This window comes from Pleurodeles waltl, chromosome 1_1, assembly GCF_031143425.1.
Source record: "Pleurodeles waltl isolate 20211129_DDA chromosome 1_1, aPleWal1.hap1.20221129, whole genome shotgun sequence".
Classification (NCBI taxonomy): domain Eukaryota; kingdom Metazoa; phylum Chordata; class Amphibia; order Caudata; family Salamandridae; genus Pleurodeles; species Pleurodeles waltl.
This window is the reverse complement of record NC_090436.1, coordinates 792205502-792229042: the sequence shown is the minus strand read 5'-3', so window position 1 is coordinate 792229042 and position 23541 is coordinate 792205502. Positions and strand designations below refer to the sequence as shown.

General features: G+C 45.7%; 1 protein-coding gene across 1 annotated transcript in view; it reads left to right on the top strand.

Annotated features, from left to right (window-relative positions):
• The window catches only part of DAPK1 (death associated protein kinase 1), a 521159-nt gene that overhangs the window by 330979 nt on the left and 166639 nt on the right, over positions 1-23541 (top strand). Inside the window, exon 17 of the mRNA XM_069228171.1 lies at positions 3442-3639. Coding sequence (XP_069084272.1) covers positions 3442-3639 — 198 coding nt within the window. The remainder of the gene's footprint in view (positions 1-3441; positions 3640-23541) is intronic.

The following is a 23541-nucleotide window of genomic DNA, read 5'->3' as shown; positions in this document are numbered from 1 at the left end:
AGGGATCAGTAGCATTAGGGGTAGAAACTTCTTTTTATTGTTTTCCCTTGCACACAAGTAAATTTGACTGATGAACTATCATCATCTATCAGAGAGTAACCAAAGAGACTGGATGTCCTACTAGCTACTGGGTTGCCTGCCTGGTGAGTCTGCATGAGATAAAATGTTCCGTATTCTGCCTTTTGATCATAACCCATTGCCCTTAGATGTTCCTTAGATGATGTTCTTGATTGTGATTACTACCAAGCATATCTGGTTCCAGGTGGAACTCCTGTAACTCTTCTCATTGCTGCTTTATGAACTTTCAAGTAATTCAGGAAGGCATGTTTTTCTTTTTTTAATGCCGTGTGAAGATTCACTTTACGGGCAGTCTACCCTGGAATTTGTTTCTCCCGGTTAGGCAGCATCACACAGTGCAGGACCATAATATTGTCTATTCTTTTCTAGCAGAGGATCATCAATGATCTTGAACCATTTTTCAGTCTATGTACTTATGCTCGGAGCATTAGAAGGTTAGTCTCTTTCCTACGGTGAACATCAAACAATTTCATGCAGGTGTAAGGTTTTTCTTCCGATGCATTCATAACATAACAATGTTTTATCAGATTTCTGTGTCAACCGGTAGACATGTTTTTTTCATGCCAAAAGGTTTGCAAAAGTCTGCAGAACAATACATTTCTTCCTGGTTTGCAAGAAGGTCCTTTTGATTTTAGATACAGAAATGTAGCGAAATAAAGATTTTTGACTGACTGACATTACATAGGCTTTTTGTTCTTTATGGTGGTCACTCTTGATAGGCATACATCTGAAACCTCCATTATTTGCAGATTGACATCTTACCTCTTGGAACTTTACGGTGAGGCACAGATTTACACTGGAGTGTGTATCCACACACAAATTATTTTGGGGATTGAGTGGCTCCCCCGTGTCCTGTCCTCTAGAACATCAACTTGAGTACAGTGTTATAGGTTACTCATGCAGTTTGAAAGCACTTCTTTCTAAGCAGCAGCTTCAGGGTAAATGGCAGGCATGTTTACATGAGATTACATTGGAAAGATGTTGTGCACTAGACATTGAAAAATGTGATAATAAACCAGAATGAATAATTGGCATTGATGGCTTGCTGCCAAACATCCCCTTCAATGTTATAATCGAGAACAATGTGAACTTAAGTGAAGTATTACATTTGTAGATTAACTAACAGAGAGAAGAGTTATTATAGCATGAAAGTAGGCGCAGTAAACATGGTTTTATAGTGTTGGAGAGGATGTCGGTTAATTTGATTCTTGATTAAATACGACTCCCATATTTGCTGAAAATGAGAAGTGAAAAACATCTGGAAGGCATAGAAAAGGACAAAACATGGCACTCATGTGGAAAACATAGTAATAATCAAAGCTACTCATGTTCGATTATACTGCAAGAAAACTGAGCAATTGAACGTGTACGTCTTTAAATACCTCTTGAGTCCTTGACCACTGACATAAAGGGTGCACAGCAACTCCAGAACAATGCTGAGATATGAGTTACTGTATGAATGGCGTTAATCTGTTTTCCTTCTTCCTCTGCCCTCCAAGACGAGCTGAGAATGCTTTGATTTTTCACTCACTGCCAGCGAGATCGCAGCATCTATGTTGATCCTGCCAGATATTGCTGCAGCTCTTGACATCCGGGGTATATCGGTTTTACTCCCACCTTCCACAGATAGCCAGGATGACTAAGAATGCTCATGCATGTTTCCCATGTGATCCACCAGAGCATTGTTGCTGAGAGGTCACCAGTGACTTCTGAGGTTGTAAAATGCTCAACATTACATCAGTTATTAAATTTCACAATATTGCTGAACGTATATTGACAGAGGTTAAAGAATGGGTTGCAATATTTGGAGAAATAGTTACCCTGTTGTGAATTCTTCATCGCCCTTTGCTGAGCCTTTTCTGTCCGAAGTGCATGTACCTTTCCCAGTACAAGCCATCATGGACGCAGGGGTACAGATCTGGTAACGCACTATATATGGGGCTTCCTAAAAAACTACCACACAAGGCAGAACATGTGTAATTACATGATGCTTTCAGCATCCACCAAGGCCACCTGTAGAATACCCATCCTAAGATGGTTTCACCAATACCTAATGAACTAAGTCGAGCCATAGCTGAGAGTCACGAAATTCGACGGGGAAACTATCAACATTACATCAAAAACACATTAGGTAAATACCTTCCAGCCCGTGTTCTCCACTCTTGCTCGCCTTTTGTCCTCTCTATTGCCAGATTAAAGAAAGATTGCTTTGAAGGCAGTCACTGGCTGTTGATGTCCTGCCACTATAGAATACTCGTGTGACGGTGATGCGATGCAGTCTGTATCTGACCTAGTGTTGTACCACTTCTAAAACCAGCTATTTCATTAACGTGGTCATAGGTGCCTACCAGCATAGCAGATGGATGATAGCCATTGGGCGCTTCGTATGCCGGCACCTACACTATAAAGGCCAGAATTGAAGCCCAACAAGGAATTATATCTGAAAAATTGATAATGCTTAAAGGCAATATATTGATAATGCTTAATTGGAGATTAGGAATCCCAGTGCTGAGCAATAAAGGGAAGTCTACAGACCTAGTTTATATGAAGAGGTTTGGATTTGTCCTGAGAAGTATGCCAAAGTACTGTTAAAAAAAAGGAGTCCTTCCATGTGCTTTTCTTTAGCTTGAAGTACACTTCTGACTTTTGTGGATTTTGTGTGATTTACAAGGTATTAGAATCCCAAACGGGTTAATTCTTCTAAGCAGGTGGATTGTCTGCTAGGATGACCATCCGCCTAAATATATATGCTTGCAATGTGCATTTGCATGCTTTACTAGTGTTCTTTTAGCACTCCGCTTTGTAAATATTTTCCCTGTAGCGAAACCGCTATCCCAAAACCTCAGTTACTTTTTTGGAAGTGTTTACTTCTCATTCCCACCTGCAGTAATACCCACCTTTTGTAGGAGTAAATTTACATGAGTTTTAGGCCATATATGTTTGTGAAATCTCTCAAACGTCTGAATTTCAGGTGCCATGCTTTCCACCCGCTTGCTCACACTCTCCCTTTCCAGTCATAACCCTAAATTTAAGATGATGGATAATCCACTATACAAGTGGATTCTCTAACAGTGTAGGTTAACATTAACGGTGTTTAAAATTGCACTTATTCCAGTCCTGGGCACCATGATATGGAATTTACACCTATAATTGTCTTTTGTATGTACCTCAAAAAAGGTTGCAAACCTGCCAGAAAAAGGTCAAGATGGGAAATAGACCAGACCAGGAGTCCAAAAGCTCGGGACACCTGCATCTTGTGATGGTGGGCTCAGAGCCATGGGGTCATTAAGCAAAACGTTATTAAGCAGAAATATAAATATGAGTCAGATACATGACTGACTTTCAGCTCTTTTGTATTTTCAGGATGGTCACATAGCCCTGCACCTTGCAGTCCGAAGATGTCAAATGGAAGTTGTTAAAACTCTCATCAGCCAGGGGTGTATTGTAGATTTTCAGGATCGACATGGCAACACCCCAATGCATGTGGCCTGCAAAGATGGGAATATTCCTATTGTAATGGCACTCTGTGAAGCAAACTGCAGTCTGGATGTTACAAACAAGGTGAGTTCTACCTTCCAGTAATTTGTATATTTAAAGTTGCACCTTTAAACTGAGCATGAGGCTGAATGTTGTACTTGATATCTGTCTTCTTTATAGTAGAGTGTAATTCAGCGCGTCTGTTTTGACCGTATGATAGCACGGCTTTGCTTAATTGACTTTCATACACTTGTTTTGAACTGAATTGATATTTCCCTTCCTATTGCCCCACCTTTCCACCACCACTTGGTACTCCTTACCTAAGGTGATTTGAAGCCTACCCAGTCTACCACTGCCTGAATCCGGATGATTGTATTGAAGGAAATTCCTTGATGCAGTGTCTGTGCAGTGTTTTCACCCCCTTTTTGTTATATAGTGGACACATTTCTAATCACTGCACACTCCTTTTATCCTTTTTTCATACAAGACTGGTGGAAGCGTGTAGACTGGTCCCCTTTGTGTTTGTAATGGTTTCTCACTCCTAGGCACTTCCTTTTCTAGTAAACTATTCTCTGATAGATATTCTAACTGCATATTTCTCACCTTTAGAATATCCCCAGGTGCCAGACTCTACTGTTTCCCACTGGTGTGCTTTAGAGCCCCCAGGGGCCTACTATCCGGTTACCTCTAGTTGATCCATTCTCTGCATCATCTGTGCCTCTTGAACACCCTTTAGGTTCTGCACCAGCTTCAGTACCAACTTCCGCTCTTCAGCAAAAATCTGCTTTGATACCTTCGGTGTCAGTGCCTGCCTGACACCACTAGAGGAGGACCCTTCACCGTTACCAGTGTTTGACATCGAGCCAAACTCGTTTTGGACAAATTAACCCAGCCACATCCGATCCCTATACAGTCCGATTCATGCAAGACACGGCCTCAGTTGCTCCACCAGCTGTTTGGATCAGACTTTGTTCAGAGTCTACCACCTTTGGAGAAGATGATGTGGATGTCTTACCCCCGCAGTACGATGATAGCAGTCTATACATGGACTTAAATGAGGCCAGTGGGCTCAATAATTCCCATGACACTGGGTTGATACCTACCCAGCACCACCTCCTGACCACCAGGAGACAAAAGCATTTCCTTTGCTGTAGTCATTCGATGTGCTGCTGAGGTTTTAAATTTGCAACTCCCTGCTACGGAAGATACATTTAATGTGCTCAAGCTTCATCTAAGGCCTTACTATCCATGAATGAAGCCATTACTGACACATTACTGGGCATTTGGGCTAAACCTTGCTCTTGGCCACTGGTGAACACAGAGGTAGCCAGAGTCTATAAATCAGCACTAGGTGTCCCTGATTTTTGGACTCCACATCCCATTCCAGAAAGTCTGGTGATCTGACAGAGACTTCTAGTTGCAGATTCCTTACCTTTGAATTTCCCCACCATGTGTCAGACTGGATCCAAGGGTATTTCATGAGCAGTAACCCTGCATGTGTTTAGGTGGTGTGGATCAGCTCCATGTCCATCGTTGGTGTCTTCCGCACCGGATTTGACATCGCAGTTTTTATATAGGCACCACCCCGGCATGCTGATGTCAGTTTTTTCTTTCCGCCCCAGCTAGCACTGATCCGAAGAAAGCTACCCCTCAGTAATTTTTTGCCTGGCTTTTTTTTCTCTACTTTTTGTCCTATTGCATCGAAGATGTCATTGAGGAAGAATGGGTTCAAGCCCTGCTGTTCTTGTCATCGGGCGATGTCAGTGACGGATCCGCACCTCGTGTATCTTTGGTTCCTGGAGCGCAATCACGACCCAAAGTCGTGTTCCGAGTGTCGGGCCATGCATCTGAAGGCTTTGATGGAGTGGTCTCTGAAGCTAATAGCAGCCTGACGCTAAACTCTGCGCAGGTCATGATCTCGGTTGAGAGGAAGGTTCTGAGATCAGTTGCAGAGTCCTCCATCATTGTTGTCTCAATTCAAGTCCTCGTGGTGATTGGTTAAGAAATCTAAGAAGTCGAAGTATTCTTCGATTTCTCCTTGTCAGTCAGCTGCTGAGACAAGGGGGCATCAGCGTACTAGGCCTTGCTCTGCGGAGCCCCCCCTCCAGGAGTATCCAGGAGCCAGAGCGACCGCAGCCCAACTTAGAGTTTTATGAGACCATGGCCATGTTTTTGGGTAGTCTAACACTGATGGAGCGCCTTCGGGCCCCGCGGAGTCAGGTGGGGCCCCTTCGAGTTCAGCCCGGTGTCTTCGGCCTCTGTGCAGAGGGGCACCTATAGGTCCAGTTCTGGATCCAGACCAGTGTCCATCGTGCCATTCTGACCTTCCTCAAGACTGGGTCCGATATCTAATGTGCCCGGCGGCGCCGGTGCCTAAGGGCACCGCCATCACCATTCTAATCATCGACTCCAGTGCATAGCCGGATGGGTGTTGTACAATGCTGAGTCTGATGCCGGCAGGAGTCTTGCCTCCTGTGTCGGATCCTGAGCCCCTTTCTTGTGGGCTAGGTTACAGTGATGAATGAGACGGGTCGCTAGACTCTTTAGAATACCCGCTCTAGGAAGAATCACCTATGGACTGGCGTACAGACTTGGGTGAAGCCAGCGGACTGAATACTTTTCCAGATACTGGCATGCTTTCTGCCCCTACTGTGGTTATGGAGGAGGGAACTTCTATTCTCTGGTGGCGAGAAGAGCAGCTGAGGTCCTGGACCTTGAGTTGCCTTCCTTGGCCATCAGGTCTCACCTCTAGACAGAGGTGCTTCAACCAGGAGCTTCCTCTTCAGAACTCATGCTCCCGTTTTATGATGCACTCATAGATATCCTACTGAGTACCTGGTCCATACCTAACACAGGTGCTCCTGTGAACAGGACAATTGCCTGCCTTGCCATCGCCCCACAACAGGGGACCCAAGTTTTCTGATGCAACACCCCACTACTGAGAGCTTGGTTATCCAAGCCTCTACTTCCCAGAGCACGTTCCTTCGGCACCCCCCACCACTCCCTACCCGATAGGGAATCCAAAAAGCTGGACATGCTTGGGAGACAGGTTTCTTCCATCAGCCTTGCTTTGAGGTCCATGAACACTGCATGCTTTTTTTGGCTGTTATTCCCACATTAAGTGGGATATGGTTGCGCAAGTGCTGCCACAGGTTCTGGAGGAGGCCCAGGCTGTAATCTCAGGCTGTTTTCCAATGGGAAAGACGCAGCAAAGTTCACCATCCCTTGTGGACTGGACACTGCCGACTTGCTAGGCATAGTATTTTTTTTTTTTTTGCAGTGGACCTGAGGCCTGACTGAGGATGTCTGGCTTTTCAGGGGACGTCCAAGCTACTTTGATGGACATGCCCTTTGATGGCACCCATCTGTTCAGAGACAAGACAGACTCTGCACTCGAGTGTTTCAAGGATTTTTGAGCTATTGCCAGGTCCTTTGGCCTCGCAGCAGCCCTCACCACTCTCCCCTCAGTCTGCCTTTCACTTCTTTTGTGGCTATGGAAGGGGCCTCCAACCACATACCCACTGTGCCACGCATGCTGCCCAGCCTCTGTGTGGCCAAGGGCATGTGATCCACCAACCTCGTGGATCAGAGAGCCAGCGGTCTGGAGAGTCCGCTACACCCCCGTGCAGCAGCCTCTAAACCTTCCTAGTCCCACCTAGGGCCAGCTGGAGGCAGAATTCGCTATCACCTGCTCCACTGGGAATCCATCACCTCAGACAGGTGGGTTTTGCAGATAGCCTGAAGGGGCTAGTCCCCCTTCTTTAATACTACCCCTCCATCCATGCCACCATCCCACGATCGAATGATGGACTATCACTTGTCCCTTGACCATGAGTAAGTTAAGTCTTTTGGCCAAGGGAGCGATAGAGAGGGTTCCCGTGTCAGATGTAGGTCGTGGTTTCTATTCCTGCTACTTTCTGGTACCCAAAAAGGACAAGGGCCTCCACCTTATCCTAGACCTTTGGTCCGTCAATCTCTTCCTCAAGGAGGACAAGTTCAAGATGCTCACTCTGGCTCAGCTTCTGTCTCTTCCTCAAGAAGGACAAGTTCAAGATGCTCACTCTGGCTCAGCTTCTGCCCTGGACCCAGGAGACTGAATGGTAGCATTGGAATTGGAGGACGCGTATTTTCACATTCCCGTCCTGCCTGCCCACAGACATTACTTGCAGTTCATGGTAGGCCACTAGCATTTCCAGTTTACCGTGTTAGTTTCCAAGGCGGCAATCACTTGGAGATGCTTTTCATCTTGAGTAGAACTCATGTCACCTTTGCGGCTTTCTGCCCATACCTCTTCTGCCCAGAGTTCTCAAGAAGATCAAGAATGACCGGGCCCAAGTAACTCTTGTGGCTCTGGACTGGGCTTGGAGAGTCAGGTATCCTGAGCTGCTAAGCATGTCCATCAATCCTCCGATCAGACTGCCCCTTCGGGAGGATCTTCTGTTGCAGCAGCAGGAGGAGAGGGTTCTGCACCCGAACCTGCCCACTCATCACCTTCTTGCCTGGAGATTGGGAGGAAGGTCAAAAGCTGTCAAGTGTCACTGCTCAAAGTCTGTATTATAATTTTCAGAGACGGGGCTCCCTCCACCAAAACGGTATACACCTGTCGTTGGACGAAATTTGTGGCATGGTGCACAGACTTGTCTGTTGACCCCTTTTCTTCCCTCCTCTCTGAGGTCCTGTTGTTTATTCTTTCCCTGTCCCAGCAGGACTTTGCTTTGGGCACTCTTAAAGGTTATTTGTCTGTTATTTCTGCTTTTTGGAGGTTGCCTGATCAGCCTTCTTTGTTTAAGTCCCCTGTTGAGGTCTTACACATCTTTTTCCTCCACCCCCATTCATTATGCCCCAATTGAATTGGAATTTGGTTGTGAGATGTCTGATGTTCACTCCTTTGGAGCCTCTCCACAATTGTCCTCTCAGGCTTCTCACTTTTAATACAGCCTCCCTTGTGGCAGTTACATCTGCCAACAGGGTGAGTGGGCAGCAGGCATTGTCTTTGAAACCGCCCTACCTTTCCATCTATCCTGACAAAGTGGTGCTTCACACTGGGGCCTCCTTTTTGCCAACAGTGTTACGCCCTTTCATGTAGGCCAATCTGTCACCTTGCCTACTTTTTTACACACCCAACATCCTTCTAAGAAAGAGGAGAGACTCCACCACCTGGACCCAAAAAGAGCATTGGCATTTTGCCCTGATCTTTCAAAAGAGTTCCGGATGGACAGTCACCTCTTTGTTTATGTGGGTGCAAAGAAAGATCAGGTAGTGCAGAAGCAGAGCATCTTCAGATGGGTCTTACGTTGCATTAAGATCTGCTTTGCACTGGCCTAAAAGCAACCCCCTAAAGGTTTGCATGCTCATTCTACCCAAGCTACAGCTGCGACCACTGCATTTGCACGTGGCTTTCCAGTCATTGACCTGTGTCGGGTGGCAATGTGGGCATCTCTGCACACATTTACCAAACACTACCGGGCAGTCAGGTCTGTAGGGACGGGTAGTTTGCCCATTTGGGCCTGCACGACTTTCTAGTATGATCTTGGTAGGCAGACCCACCTCTGCGGATGGTATTGCTTGGGTATCTATTGAAAGGTATAGAATCTGCTTCTCAAAGTCTCTTTCAGATGAACAAGTTACTTACCTTTGGTAACGCCTTATGTGGTAGAGACCAATTCTGGTTGCAGATTTCTTACTGAACCTCCCCGCTTTGCAAACTGATTTCTAGGGGCAGGGACTCCCCTTTCAGGGCCTTAGTTTTGATGCACCAGTAGTCCGTGTTCTTCAGGGCTCTGCACTTCTGCTGTGGAAAAGTTGTGAAAAGAAACTGATGTCAGCGTGCCAGGGTGGTGCCTATATAGGAACTGTGACATTATATCCGGTGCAGATGACACCGACGACGGACACTAACCTTATCAACGCCACCTAATGCTGCTGAGGGGGTACTACTCATGAAAAATCACCAGATCCAGTCTGAACCCTGGGTGGGGGGACATTTAAAGGTAAGGAATCAGCAACTAGATATTGTCTCTACCAGATAAGGCGTTACTGAAGGTAGGTAAGTTTTTGGTCAAGGCTTTCACCAGTGAGGTGAACACCAGTTCATTTGTACAACATTCCCGGACACAGAGATAAAGAGGATTGAGGAATTTGGAAAACAAATTTGTTTGTCGGCCAGCCTTGCATTCAGGAGCGTCAGTACCATTTGTCGGCTTAGACAATATACACATTTCATCTAGGTCATGGCCAGTGAGATCTTGCCAGTAGTCCTTAAGGAATTTCATGCCTCCTGAGCTCAATCCATTCAGGATGCGACCAGATATGTTGCGTGGTCTAGCCTAGATACACCTGATTGCTTGGCTAGGACAGTCGGCGTTAGTGTGGTGCTCCTTCGCCACTCTTGGATGAGATCTACAGGCTTTTCTGGGGATGTCCAACCATCACTTATAGATATGCCCTTTTATGGATCTTGCCTGTTTGGTGAGGAGGCCCATTTTGACCTGGTACACTACAAGCAGTGTCATTTCACTGCATGTTCTTTGAGCCTCTCCTCCCTTGCCACTTTCCTCAGCCATTTCGTCCTTTTTGAGGCTGCTCCAGAGGTTTGGCTTACAGACACTGCAAGGTCCTACTCCACCCCTGCAGCAGACATTCCAGTCCTTTCGGGGTGTAGGATCAGGCAGACAATGTACAGGTCACCAGGAACTGCTTAACCAGTCTCACATCCCTGCGTCGTCAGCCTCCAAGCTGCTTTAGTTTGCCCTTAGGGGAGAACAACCACCCTGTGGGAGGCAGGTTCAAACATTTACACCAGAGGTGGAAAGCTGTAACATCTCTCTGCATTGTTTAACGGGGCTATGCCTTTGTATTCCTTTCCCACTCACGGCATCTTCCCCTCACATAAGAGTGGCTTTCAGAGGAACACCTTTCCATTCTGTCCAAGGAGGTGCAGACTCTACTGGCCAGAGCAGTTAAGAGGGTATCATACTCAGTAATAGGGACTGGTTGTTGCTCCCACTGTTTCTTCATGCCAAAGAAGGACGGACAACTTCAAGATATTTTAGATCTTTGCCCTCTGAATCCCTTCCTGTAGAAGAACAAATCCAAGATGCTCACAGTGGCCCAGATTCTGTCTGCCCTGGATCTAGGTGACTGGATAGTGGCCATGGACAAGCAAGAAGCGTACTTTCATGTGCCTGTCCTTCAGTCCCACATACACTACCGGACATTCAAGGTTGGCTGTGAGCATTTCCAATTTGCCATGCCCTGTCCGCCTCACCAGAGTTTCTGGGGTATTTTTTAATATGATGGTTGGTGGTCATGGCACACCTTGGGAAGTTGGGTATACTTGCTTTCCACTACCTCAATAAATGGCTGTTGAAGGTGAGCTCACACCAGTCAGTTGTAGACCACTTCTAGACATTGGCAAACCTTCTGACATCATTTGGGTTCATGATCAATGTGCTGAAGTCGCACATCACTTCTTCGCAGATGCCGCCTTAGATACAGTGCTTTTCAGGGCCTTTCCTCCATCACAGTGAGTCCAGGTCATTCGTGTTATGATCCTGCTATTTTGGTCTAGGTCCTGGTGACAGTAGCTGTGAGATGTCTTAGCCCATTGGCCTCCTGCATCCTGCCTATTATCTATGCCAGGTGGCATAGTCAGGGTAGGTGGAATCTCACTGGGCCCAGCACCAAGGGAACCTATCAGAGTCCATCCAGGTTTCTGAGGAAACAGCAGAAAAGAAAACTGCAGTAGAGGCTGCTCAAATGCAGTTGGACCCGCGGCAGACCCCTCTCCCTTCCCAGAGAGGACAGTTGTGACAGATGCATCGCTGCTGGGTTGGGGTGGTCATCTAGGAGAGATGGAAATCAGGGGACTCTTCTCTCTTGGAGACCCAGCTCCACATCAGTGTGCTGGAGTACCAAGCCTTTCACCTGGTATTGAAGGTCTTTCTGCAAAGCAATCCATAGATGGCAAGTACAGATCATTATTGACAATACAATCGCTATCTGGCACTGCAGCTGTCAAGAAGCTCTTCACCTCTGGAGCTGGCTGGGGTGTTGGAGTAAACTACCTGAAGGGATCTTTGAATGCCAGGGTAAGCAACCTCAGCCGACCGCGCTTGGTGGTTCACAAGTGGCAATTACACCCTGAGGTAGAACAAGGTATTTTCCAACAATGGGGAGAACGCTGGGTGAATCTTTTTGCCATCATCAAGAACACACAGTGTCAAAACTTTTGCACACTGGAGTTTCCAAGAAGGCTCTCTTTGGGTGACACATTCCGGTTAGAGTTGAGCGTAGGTGATTCATTTACAGCCTCCCACCTCTACCCTTCCAGCCCTGAGTTCTGAAAGGATCAGTAACAAAGAGCACCATGTCATTCTAGTGGCTCTGAATTGGGCCAGGAGAGTGTGGCACTTGGGACTTTTGGGTATGAATGTCTGGTCCCTGATTAGGCTTCTGCTTCAGGAGGATCTTCTGCCACTGTAGCAGGGCAGGGTTCTGCACCAGTCCTGTGCAGTGTACATCTCCATGCGTGGTGATTGAGCTACAGCAGTCGATTGCATTTGATCTACATCCTTAGATCCTGGAACCCTTCTACAAAGTCCATTTATTCGGAGCATTGTTATATGTGTTGGCCTGGTTTAGAGTCGCAACACAGACCCCATCACAAGCTAAACTGTCAAATGTTTTATTGTTTGTTTTGTCACAGGCACAGCAATAACTGGCAGAGAGCACCAGGTTATCTTGTGGACCTGTCAACCTTTTTGCATTTTGCAGGTCAACCATCCTTGTTTAAATCGCCTGTTTTGATGAGGTTTTTAAAAGGTTTGACCCATGTTTCCTCCCAATCCCATTTTGATGCCACAATAGGATCGAAAGTTGTCCCGACTTTCCTCATGTATACTCCCATCGAAATGATGCACAGCTGCTTGTGGCATCTTCTGGCTCTTAAAAGTGTATTCCTCATTTTGATTACTTCTGCTCATCATCGCATCTGTGAGCATCAGGCTCTCTCAATACAGCCACACGACACCACCTTTTTTTCCAGACAAACTGGTGTTGAGGGCAAGAGTGTCCTTTCTGCCAAAAGTTTTGACTCCTTCTCATGTCAGGCAATCCATGACCCTGCCAAAATGATTTTCTCCACCATGACCCTCGAAACAGGAAGAGACGTAATTGGATAGAACCTAAAAGAACCTGAAGTCTCTGAGACAAAGAAAGGTACAGTGGTACAGAAAAGAACTTTGTCAAAATGGATAGCCATTTGCATTAAGATCTGCTACACACTGGCCAAGAAACAGCCTTCAAATGGACTTGAGGGCTGAATCCCCCAGGGCCAAGGCTGCTACCACTACGTTGGCACGCGGACTGCTTATTCTGGACATTTGTGAGACTGATGTAGGCATCAGTGCACACGTTCACAAAGCACTACTGCCATGACAGCCAGGTCCAACAGAAAGGAAACTTGACCTATTCTGTCCTGCAGGACTTTTTGGTATGACTCCACTCCACAGACCCACCACCTTGGGAAGTGCTGCTTTGGTGTTGATTTAAAAGGTGAGAAATCTGTTATAGAGATATCCATCATAGGAACATGTTACCTACCTTTTTAATGCCCTTTTCCCTCCATGTCTGATGTGTTTTTTGTTATGCTATCCTCTCCAGTTGCTTGTCTGATTTTTATTGATCTCCCCTCTGAATGTCTAATGCATTCTGGCCCTCAGCCCGTTCTTGTCTACTCTTTCTTTCCTCCTTAATTTGTGTCCATATCTCATTAACCTTGTAGCTCTCCTCCCATATTTCCAGGCCTCCCTGTCACTCCCTTAAACACTGTTCATGTTACACTTTCGTTTTAAACTTCTTAACTCATTATACAGCCATTGTTCCGCACAGGCAGTCTGCATTGAAAGTTACCTTGATGCCCTTACCTGGCCTCACCCACCATCACATCAACCCTGTAGAGGTTTACTAGAGTTAAATTTATGGTACAGAAATTGCACGCTGTTAGCTAACACTACTACCCTCCCCTCCCCTAAACATTATTGCAAATGTTAATTTGCAACTATGTTTGACAAATAATTAAGTGGTTATTTCTGTGTGATCAAAATAGCATCGGTGTTCTATACTCAAACCCTTGTTTTATCTTTGAGAATTGTAAAGGAGTTGCATTCAGAGTGACATTGTAATGAGCTGCTTGCTAACATGTTGCATAGAAACATGTTCTACACAAAGTGTGAGAAAGTCCAGATTGTTGTACAGTCTCTGAGCAACCAGCAATTACAGAGGTCAGTGCTGCCGATCTGTAAATCTGTGGTTCCTCCCCAAAGTGTTTGATGTGTAGTCGAGAACAATCTCACCTCCTGACTAGACTAATATTGCTGTCCATCAGCAGTGCAGAGTCTGTGAACGCAAGATCTATATGTCACGAAAACCGGTTGGGAGGACAGGACGTGCCTTGACAGACATCACATCTGCCACTGACCGGTATCAGTAACTATAACAGCAACCCATAGGAGTCACACTTCACCTAGCAATTACATCATTGTTTTCTCCTTGGCAATTAGCTGGAGCTGTGGTGGAAATGTATACATTCATATTGTGTGATATCGTGCATTATGACCATTCATAGGCTGAAAGTTGTGACCTATGAATAATATTGCTGTAATACAGCGTGCTGAAGTGACCATAGCCAACATGTTGCTGCTTCTTGAAACATAATGTTCGGTGGCATGTGTAGCTGCAGATACACATGTTGTGCATAGTCCGCCGTCTGGTGTTGGGTCGGAGTGTTACAAGTTGTTTTTCTTCGAAGAAGTCTTTTCGAGTCACGAGACCGAGGGACTCCTCCTCCTTTGTTCCATTGCGCATGGGCGTCGACTCCATGTCGACTCCATGTTAGATTGTTTTTTTTCCGCCATCGGGTTCGGACGTGTTCCTTTTCGCTCCGGGTTTCGGGACGGAAAGATAATCATAACTTCGGAAAACTACGTCGGTATTGTTTCGTTCGGGATCGGGTTAGAATAGAATCGACACCGAATCGTGAAGAGCTCCGGTAGCCCTTCGGGGTAAGTTCGATCCCCCGTCGGGGCCTGGTCGGCCTGACCGCGTGGAACATCGACACTGATGGAACGGACCCCGTTCCGATTCTGTCCTAAATGCCACAATAAATATCCATATACAGACCAACATTTGGTCTGTAACTTGTGCCTGTCGCCCGAGCACAGGGAAGAGACGTGTGAGGCCTGTCGTGCGTTTCGGTCCCGAAAAACGCTCCGTGACCGGCGAGCCAGAAGATTGCAGATGGCGGCCACGCCGACAGGACATCGAGGGTTCGAAGAACAAGGAGAAGAAGAGGAAGCCTTCTCCATCCATGAATCGGACTCGGAAGAATTCGACGTCGAAGAAACCGTGAGTAAGACGTCGAAGCAAGCACCACACAAGAAAACAGATAAGGCCCAGGGGACGCCACTGCCAACAGGCCATGGCTCAACCCATAAAGTAGGTGACCGTCCATCGGCACCGAAAAAGGCCGAACCGGTGCCGAGATCGTCCGACTCGGGTCGAGACACAGGCACGCAGCAATCTCGGGACCGAGACAGTGCTGCCGAAAAAGATCGACGCCGAGACAGCGGAACCGAAGCTGCTCGACGCAGAGACAGCGGCACCGAGGATGATCGACGCCGAGAAGGCTCGACTCCGAAAAAGAGGAAATTCTCCTCGGAGCCGAAAACAAGCAAAGACACAGTTTCGGTGCCAAAACGACCGGCAACCGAACCGACTGCCAGCTCGTATTCAGAGGAACAATCACTGTCCTCTCAAATGCGCAAACACAGATTTGAGGAAGAGTTGCAGACCACTGACGTGGACCACACACAAAAGCGGATCTTCATGCAAAGTGGGACAGGGAAAATCAGCACCCTTCCCCCAATCAGGAGAAAAAGGAGGCTCGAGTTCCAAACACAGGAACAAACACCACAACCAAAAGTGGTTAAAAAGGTAACCCCGCCACCCTCTCCTCCACCTGTGACTCATATATCACCGGCACAGACTCCGTCACATTCACCGGCTCATACCACCATGAGCCAAGGTGACCAAGACGCTTGGGACCTATACGACGCCCCAGTATCAGACAATAGTCCTGAGTCGTACCCTACCAAGCCCTCACCACCTGAGGACAGCACAGCGTATGCACAGGTGGTAGCTAGGGCAGCAGAGTTCCATAACGTGTCGTTACACGCAGAACCTGTCGAGGATGACTTCCTTTTCAACACCCTCTCTTCCACCCATAGCACCTACCAAAGCCTGCCTATGCTTCCAGGAATGCTAAGGCACGCAAAGCAGATCTTCAAAGAACCTGTCAAGAGTAGAGCTATAACGGCAAGGGTGGAGAAAAAATATAAAGCACCGCCCACGGACCCTACTTTTATCACCTCACAGCTGCCACCAGATTCAGTCGTGGTAGGGGCAGCTCGCAAAAGAGCCAACTCGCACACATCAGACGAGGCACCACCTCCGGATAAGGAGAGCCGCAAATTCGACGCAGCTGGGAAAAGGGTCGCAGTACAAGCTGCAAACCAGTGGCGCATCGCCAACTCTCAGGCGCTCCTAGCGCGATATGATGGAGCCCATTGGGACGAGATGCAACATCTCATCGAGCATCTACCCAAGGAATTTCAAAAACGGGCAAAACAAGTGGTTGAGGAGGGACAAAACATCTCCAATAACCAAATACGCTCCTCTATGGACGCAGCGGACACAGCTGCAAGAACAATAAATACTGCAGTAACCATAAGAAGGCACGCATGGTTGCGCACATCTGGCTTTAAACCGGAAATACAGCAAGCGGTGCTCAGTATGCCGTTCAATGAACAACAATTGTTTGGACCCGAAGTCGACACGGCAATTGAGAAATTAAAAAAGGACACTGACACAGCCAAGGCCATGGGCGCACTCTATTCCCCGCAGGGCAGAGGCACTTTCGGCACCTTCCGCAAAACAACCTTCAGAGGGGGGTTTCGGGGTCAAGCCACACAAGCCAGCACCTCACAATCAACACCGTCTACATACCAGGGACAGTACCAAAGGGGTGGCTTTCGGGGCCAGTACAGAGGAGGACAATTCCCTAGAAACCGGGGAAAATTTCAAAGTCCAAAAACCCCTCCAACCAAACAGTGACTCACAAGTCACTCAACCCCTTCACACAACACCAGTGGGGGGAAGACTAAGTCAGTTTTACAAATCTTGGGAGGAGATAACAACAGACACTTGGGTCCTAGCAATTATCCAACATGGTTATTGCATAGAATTTCTCCAACTCCCTCCAGATGTCCCACCAAAAACATAGAATATGTCAAAACAACATCTAGACCTTCTAGAACTAGAAGTTCAAGCATTACTGCAAAAGGACGCAATAGAATTGGTACCATGTACACAAAAAAACACGGGAGTTTACTCACTGTACTTTCTAATACCAAAAAAGGACAAAACACTGAGACCAATCCTAGATCTCAGAACACTAAACACCTACATCAAATCAGACCACTTTCACATGGTCACGCTACAAGACGTGTTACCACTGCTAAAGCAACAAGATTACATGACAACCTTAGATCTAAAGGACGCGTATTTCCACATACCGATACATCCCTCGCACAGGAAATACCTAAGGTTCGTATTCAAAGGAATACATTACCAATTAAAAGTGTTGCTGTTCGGTATAACAACCACACCAAGAGTATTTACAAAATGCCTGGCAGTAGTAGCTGCACACATCAGAAGGCAGCAAATACACGTATTCCCGTACCTAGACGATTGGCTAATCAAGACCAACTCCCTAACAAAGTGTTCACACCACACGGATTATGTCATACAAACCCTCTACAAACTCGGTTTCTCCATCAACTATACAAAATCTCACATTCTGCCGTGCAAAACACAGCAGTACTTAGGAGCAACAATCAACACAACAAAGGGAATAGCCACTCCAAGTCCATAAAGGGTTCAAAATTTTCACAAGGTTATACAAGCCATGTATCCAACACAAAAAATACAGGCAAAGATGGTATTAAAACTCCTAGGCATGATGTCCTCATGCATAGCCATTGTCCCAAACGCAAGACTGCACATGAGGCCCTTACAACAGTGCCTAGCATCACAATGGTCACATGCACAGGGTCACCTTCTAGATCTGGTGTTGATAGACCGCCAAACATACATCTCGCTTCTATGGTGGAACAGTATAAATTTAAACAAGGGGCTGCCTTTCCAGGACCCAGTGCCACAATACGTGATAACAACAGATGCTTCCATGACAGGGTGGGGAGCACACCTCAGTCAACACACCATCCAAGGACAATGGGACGTACATCAAACAAAGCTGCATATAAATCACCTCGAATTGTTAGCAGTATTCCTAGCGTTGAAAGCATTTCAACCCATCATAACCCACAAATACATTCTTGTCAAAACAGACAACATGACAACAATGTATTATCTAAACAAGCAAGGGGGAACACACTCGACACAGCTGTGCCTCCTGGCACAAAAGATATGGCAATGGGCAATTCACAACCACATTCGCCTAATAGCACAATTTATCCCAGGGATCCAAAATCAACTAGCAGACAATCTCTCTCGGGATCACCAACAGGTCCACGAATGGGAGATTCACCCCCAAATTCTAAACACTTACTTCAAGATTTGGGGAACACCTCAAATAGACCTATTTGCAACAAAAGAGAACGCAAAATGCCAAAACTTCGCATCCAGGTACCCACACAGGCAGTCTCAAGGCAATGCTCTATGGATGAACTGGTCAGGGATATTTGCGTACGCTTTTCCCCCTCTCCCTCTCCTTCCATATCTAGTAAACAAATTGAGTCAAAACAAACTCAAACTCATACTAGTAGCACCAACATGGGCAAGACAACCTTGGTACACAACACTACTAGACCTGTCAGTAGTACCCCATGTCAAGTTACCCAACAGGCCAGATCTGTTAACACAACACAAACAACAGATCAGGCATCCAAACCCAGCATCGCTGAATCTTGCAATCTGGCTCCTGAGATCCTAGAATTCGGACATTTAAACCTCACCCAAGAATGTATGGAAGTCATAAAACAAGCTAGAAGACCATCCACTAGACACTGCTACGCAAGCAAATGGAAAAGATTTGTTTGCTACTGCCATAATAAGCAAGTTCAACCATTACATGCATCTCCAAAGGATGTAGTGGGATACTTACTACATTTACAGAAATCAAATCTAGCCTTCTCTTCCATAAAGATACACCTCGCAGCAATATCTGCATACCTGCAGATTACCCATTCAACTTCACTATTTAGGATACCTGTCATTAAGGCGTTTATGGAAGGCCTAAAAAGAATTATACCACCAAGAACACCACCTGTTCCTTCGTGGAACCTCAACATCGTCTTAACAAGACTCATGGGCCCACCTTTTGAACCCATGCACTCTTGCGAAATGCAATTCTTAACGTGGAAGGTTGCATTTCTCATCGCCATCACATCTCTAAGAAGAGTAAGTGAAATTCAGGCGTTTACTATACAAGAACCTTTTATTCAAATACACAAAAATAAGGTAGTCCTAAGAACCAATCCTAAATTTTTACCAAAAGTTATTTCACCGTTCCACTTAAATCAAACGGTAGAACTACCAGTGTTCTTCCCACAGCCAGACTCAGTAGCTGAAAGGGCACTACATACATTAGACATCAGAAGAGCATTAATGTACTACATTGACATAACAAAAGAAATTAGGAAAACAAAACAACTGTTTATTGCATTTCAAAAACCTCATACAGGAAACCCAATATCAAAACAGGGTATAGCCAGATGGATAGTTAAGTGCATCCAAACCTGCTACCTCAAAGCAAAGAGAGAGCTGCCCATTACACCAAGGGCACATTCAACCAGAAAGAAAGGCGCTACCATGGCCTTCCTAGGAAACATTCCAATGAACGAGATATGTAAGGCAGCCACATGGTCTACGCCTCACACATTTACTAAGCACTACTGTGTAGACGTGCTATCCGCACAACAAGCCACAGTAGGTCAAGCCGTACTAAGAACTTTATTTCAGACTACTTCCACTCCTACAGGCTGAGCCACCGCTTTTGGGGAGATAACTGCTTACTAGTCTATGCACAGCATGTGTATCTGCAGCTACACATGCCACCGAACTGAAAATGTCACTTACCCAGTGTACATCTGTTCGTGGCATTAGTCGCTGCAGATTCACATGTGCCCACCCGCCTCCCCGGGAGCCTGTAGCCGTTTGGAAGTTATCTTCAACATTTGTACATTTGTAAATATATTACTTAAACCTTATTTGGTACATACTTATTCATTCCATTGCATGGGCACTATTACTAACATACACAACTCCTACCTCACCCTCTGCGGGGAAAACAATCTAACATGGAGTCGACGCCCATGCGCAATGGTACAAAGGAGGAGGAGTCCCTCGGTCTCGTGACTCGAAAAGACTTCTTCGAAGAAAAACAACTTGTAACACTCCGACCCAACACCAGACGGCGGACTATGCACAACATGTGAATCTGCAGCGACTAATGCCACGAACAGATGTACACTGGGTAAGTGACATTTTCAATAGACATCTTGTTTAGGCTATAATTATGTCGTTTATCCTGACGATAAATATTTGGATAAACAATATAGTGAAGATGTTTGAATCACAGATAAGTTTGAGTGATAGGTATTGGATGTGAGACAACTGTGTAAAACGTAAGTATTTTATTAGGAATTTCTTTTAACCGGCCAGGAGGTGGGATGGTCCTCCCTTGTTCAGAGGCTTGTTTCATCTAGTGGTGTACAGGTATTTTCTGAGCAGCAGGCCTGTACTTTTTGGTCTCAGAATGGCTGAGAGCCTTCCTGACCTAGGGCTGTGTACTCTAACTGACCTTGCCACCAAGCTCTGATTGACCGAATGTGACCTTATCCTGAGGTCCCTCTACAATGTCGAGCTTCTTGGAGCACACCAGACCCTGTCAACAGTGCACCGTGTTCGGAGTTGTGACCTGCACCCCTCCAGCGAGGGGAATGCTTTTAAGGGAGTTTTCTCCACGGGCTTCTGTTTTGCATGTTGAGTCAGGGTTACTTGGCTGATGGAGGCACAGGTGAGCTGCATTGGTGGCAGTTTGTAGAGCCGTTGACAGTTTTCAGACCACGGACATTTAGACGATGAAGCCATTTCCTGCAGCTTAGCTTTTGAGGGTGAAGGTTAGATCGGAATCAGTGTTTACAACCAGGTTATTTACTTTTCAGTCGGGGGATTGTGCTGTTAATAGGTTCCTCAGCCACATGCATCCTGGACTTTATCCCTGCGTTTGCAGTCCAGGCTCCACATTTGACCGAGGAGGGTCTAAACTAAATTCTTTCATCCATTAATATTCGTAATGCAGGCGTTTTGTGTCACATATGCTCTGCAAAGGTTTCTAAGAATTGCCAAAAGCATGACATGTACACAAGAAGATCTGCAGAACTGACCAGTCTGTACTAAAATGCAAACAGAATTGGAAATATTCCCCCTCCTCCACTGTCACTTGAGAAAATGATCCCTCCATGCGCCAGGATTCTGTGGGTCCACCAGCTCTGCACAATAAAGGGCGCGTGTGGATATGTAAAGGGCTGGGCTGTAATACTCAGCAAGGCTGGTGGCATTTGTCCTGCCCCTGGGCCCCTTGCCAGGTGGCCTGTACAATCACATCAGCTGTTTGCGTGTAATCTTATCTTGTGGGTTAATAATGGTGAATGTAATTTCCCATGCACATTTTTCATGCTTTATTAGCATTATTTTAATGAGAGTGAAGCAGCAGGAAAGTAGGTTAATGCCGACTCCCATCTACGTTGCTATAAATACGGGTTTCTTACAAGTCGTTAGTGATGCAAACCAGCAGATCAGCATCCGTGTTGCAAGCTTCTTACACACAGGCTCCACTCCCTACGGAAGGCACGCTGTGTCTAGAGCACTTTGGGATTTGCAGTGGTGTAAACGAACCACAGGAAAGAACTGCCAGTGCTTAATTTGTAAATAAAAACGTGAGGGTGCCCAAAGCCCTCCTCTTAAACACGCGGCTGCTGCATTTAAATGGGTGAGTACGGGAGTACTGAGGCAGCGTAATCCTGAAGCCATCTCGGGCCCCTTTAATTCATTTAAAGCCACTCACTGCCCCTTCAGCTCACTCTTGCAGCTTTCTGGTTTAACCCATTGTGACGCTTTTTCGTTTTTCTCTTCCTCTGTCTTTCTCATATGTGTCTTTTGCTCGCCGTACATGCTTGAGGCAGAAGAATAAGCGCCGGCCCTGAAAAATAAGTACCGGTGCTCAGCACCGGAAACAACAAGCACAAATTAAGCACTGAGAACTGCTGTGGGAAAAGATCACTTATTACATATTGTATAAATGATTTATAAGAAGACAAGTGCTTTGTGGAAAGCGTGCTAAAGCAGATCTTTAGAAGGTACCATACGCTAAGTAATGTAGGGAAGTCAATACAATCCAAGAAGTAATCAACGTTTTGCCTTCCATTCTGAGGATATTTCTACGTATCGATCAGAAACCGCTCCATAAAACCATTTTTGATATTGGAGTGACATTGATGATGCAATGGTTTCATAGCACACCTTCTGCAGAAACATTTATCAACAATTTTGCAACATTTCCAGTTTTCTGTTTTCAGTTCAGGCACAGAATTCACACATGTATAAAAGGCATCCCGTGCTTTTCTTTACAAATCACAATTTCTGTGTTTGCTTACTTGCTTGTGAGTTAGAGCCCTCGCTAAGCTTTAGCCCGGCTTTTGCTCAGATACATATTTGGGTTCAACAGAAATGTTTGGAGAGAGCATACGGTACAAATTAAGTCTAAATTGAGATTGAACTACCCCCACTTTTATGGGGGTGCCATAGTTGGGCACTGTGTGGGTAAGAGGGAGTTTCATCACTCTGCTAGTCTTCAGGAAAGATTACAAAAAAACACATTTTTAAAACGTATTCTTTAAAGGTTATATTACCCCGTGGGCAGTGCTTTAACTGGGCCGGCACTGACCACCTGCACTTCTTTAATTTGAAAGAGAGAGTATCTGCACTGCTGCAATACATTTAATGGGAGAGTACCAGCACTTCTCAGGAGCAAAAAGGTACTCTAAAGCCCGAGTACCTGCACTTCTGTATTTCCATTTAAAGCACAGACCCGTGGGGGTGAAAAGCACACGGGCCATTTCATCATGTCTTCCTGTGTCCTTTTATATCTTTATTGCTGTCATTGCTTCTGTCAGAATGTTTCGTTATGAAAGGCATGGAAAATACATTTTCATGACTATATAAAAACACCTTTATCTATATTCACATCACCAGAACAGTTTATGCATGAAGATTGATAGTTTTAGGGAGTTGTCTTCTTCAATCCTTTGCAACTACTTTTACCAACACTGCAGTTTTTCATCCTTGCTGGTTTACAAATAAAACTTGGTAAACCTGTATTTTGTAGTACAAAACAGTGGCCCCTTCATAAGTGCTTCAAAAAGAATTACAACTAGTGGACAGAATTAGGCTACTTTCAAGCCCCCCAAATAGTTTAAAAAAAAAAAAAAAATCATACGAATTATCACTTGCTTTTATGATTGATTCAAGAGAAAGTTAACACCCTAAACCAAAAGTGGAACCAAAAAGCTTAAACCACACTTTATTTTAATGGGTTCAAAGAAATGTGATCAATCGAAAGATACTATATGGTCTAAATAAAAAAGGTGAACTGACTCTGTAGTGCCCTTATGGGACTCATACATGAAAGGATGTCAAACTGTTACCACACATAAAAATTAACAATGCTCTGGCGGTATTTATGTAGCAGAACTTGGAGCTATGACCAGTCTTTTTAAAGTTCTAGGCGAGATAATGGTCACATTAATCTGCTCAAAATACTTTTGACCTTCTGCAGTAATTTAC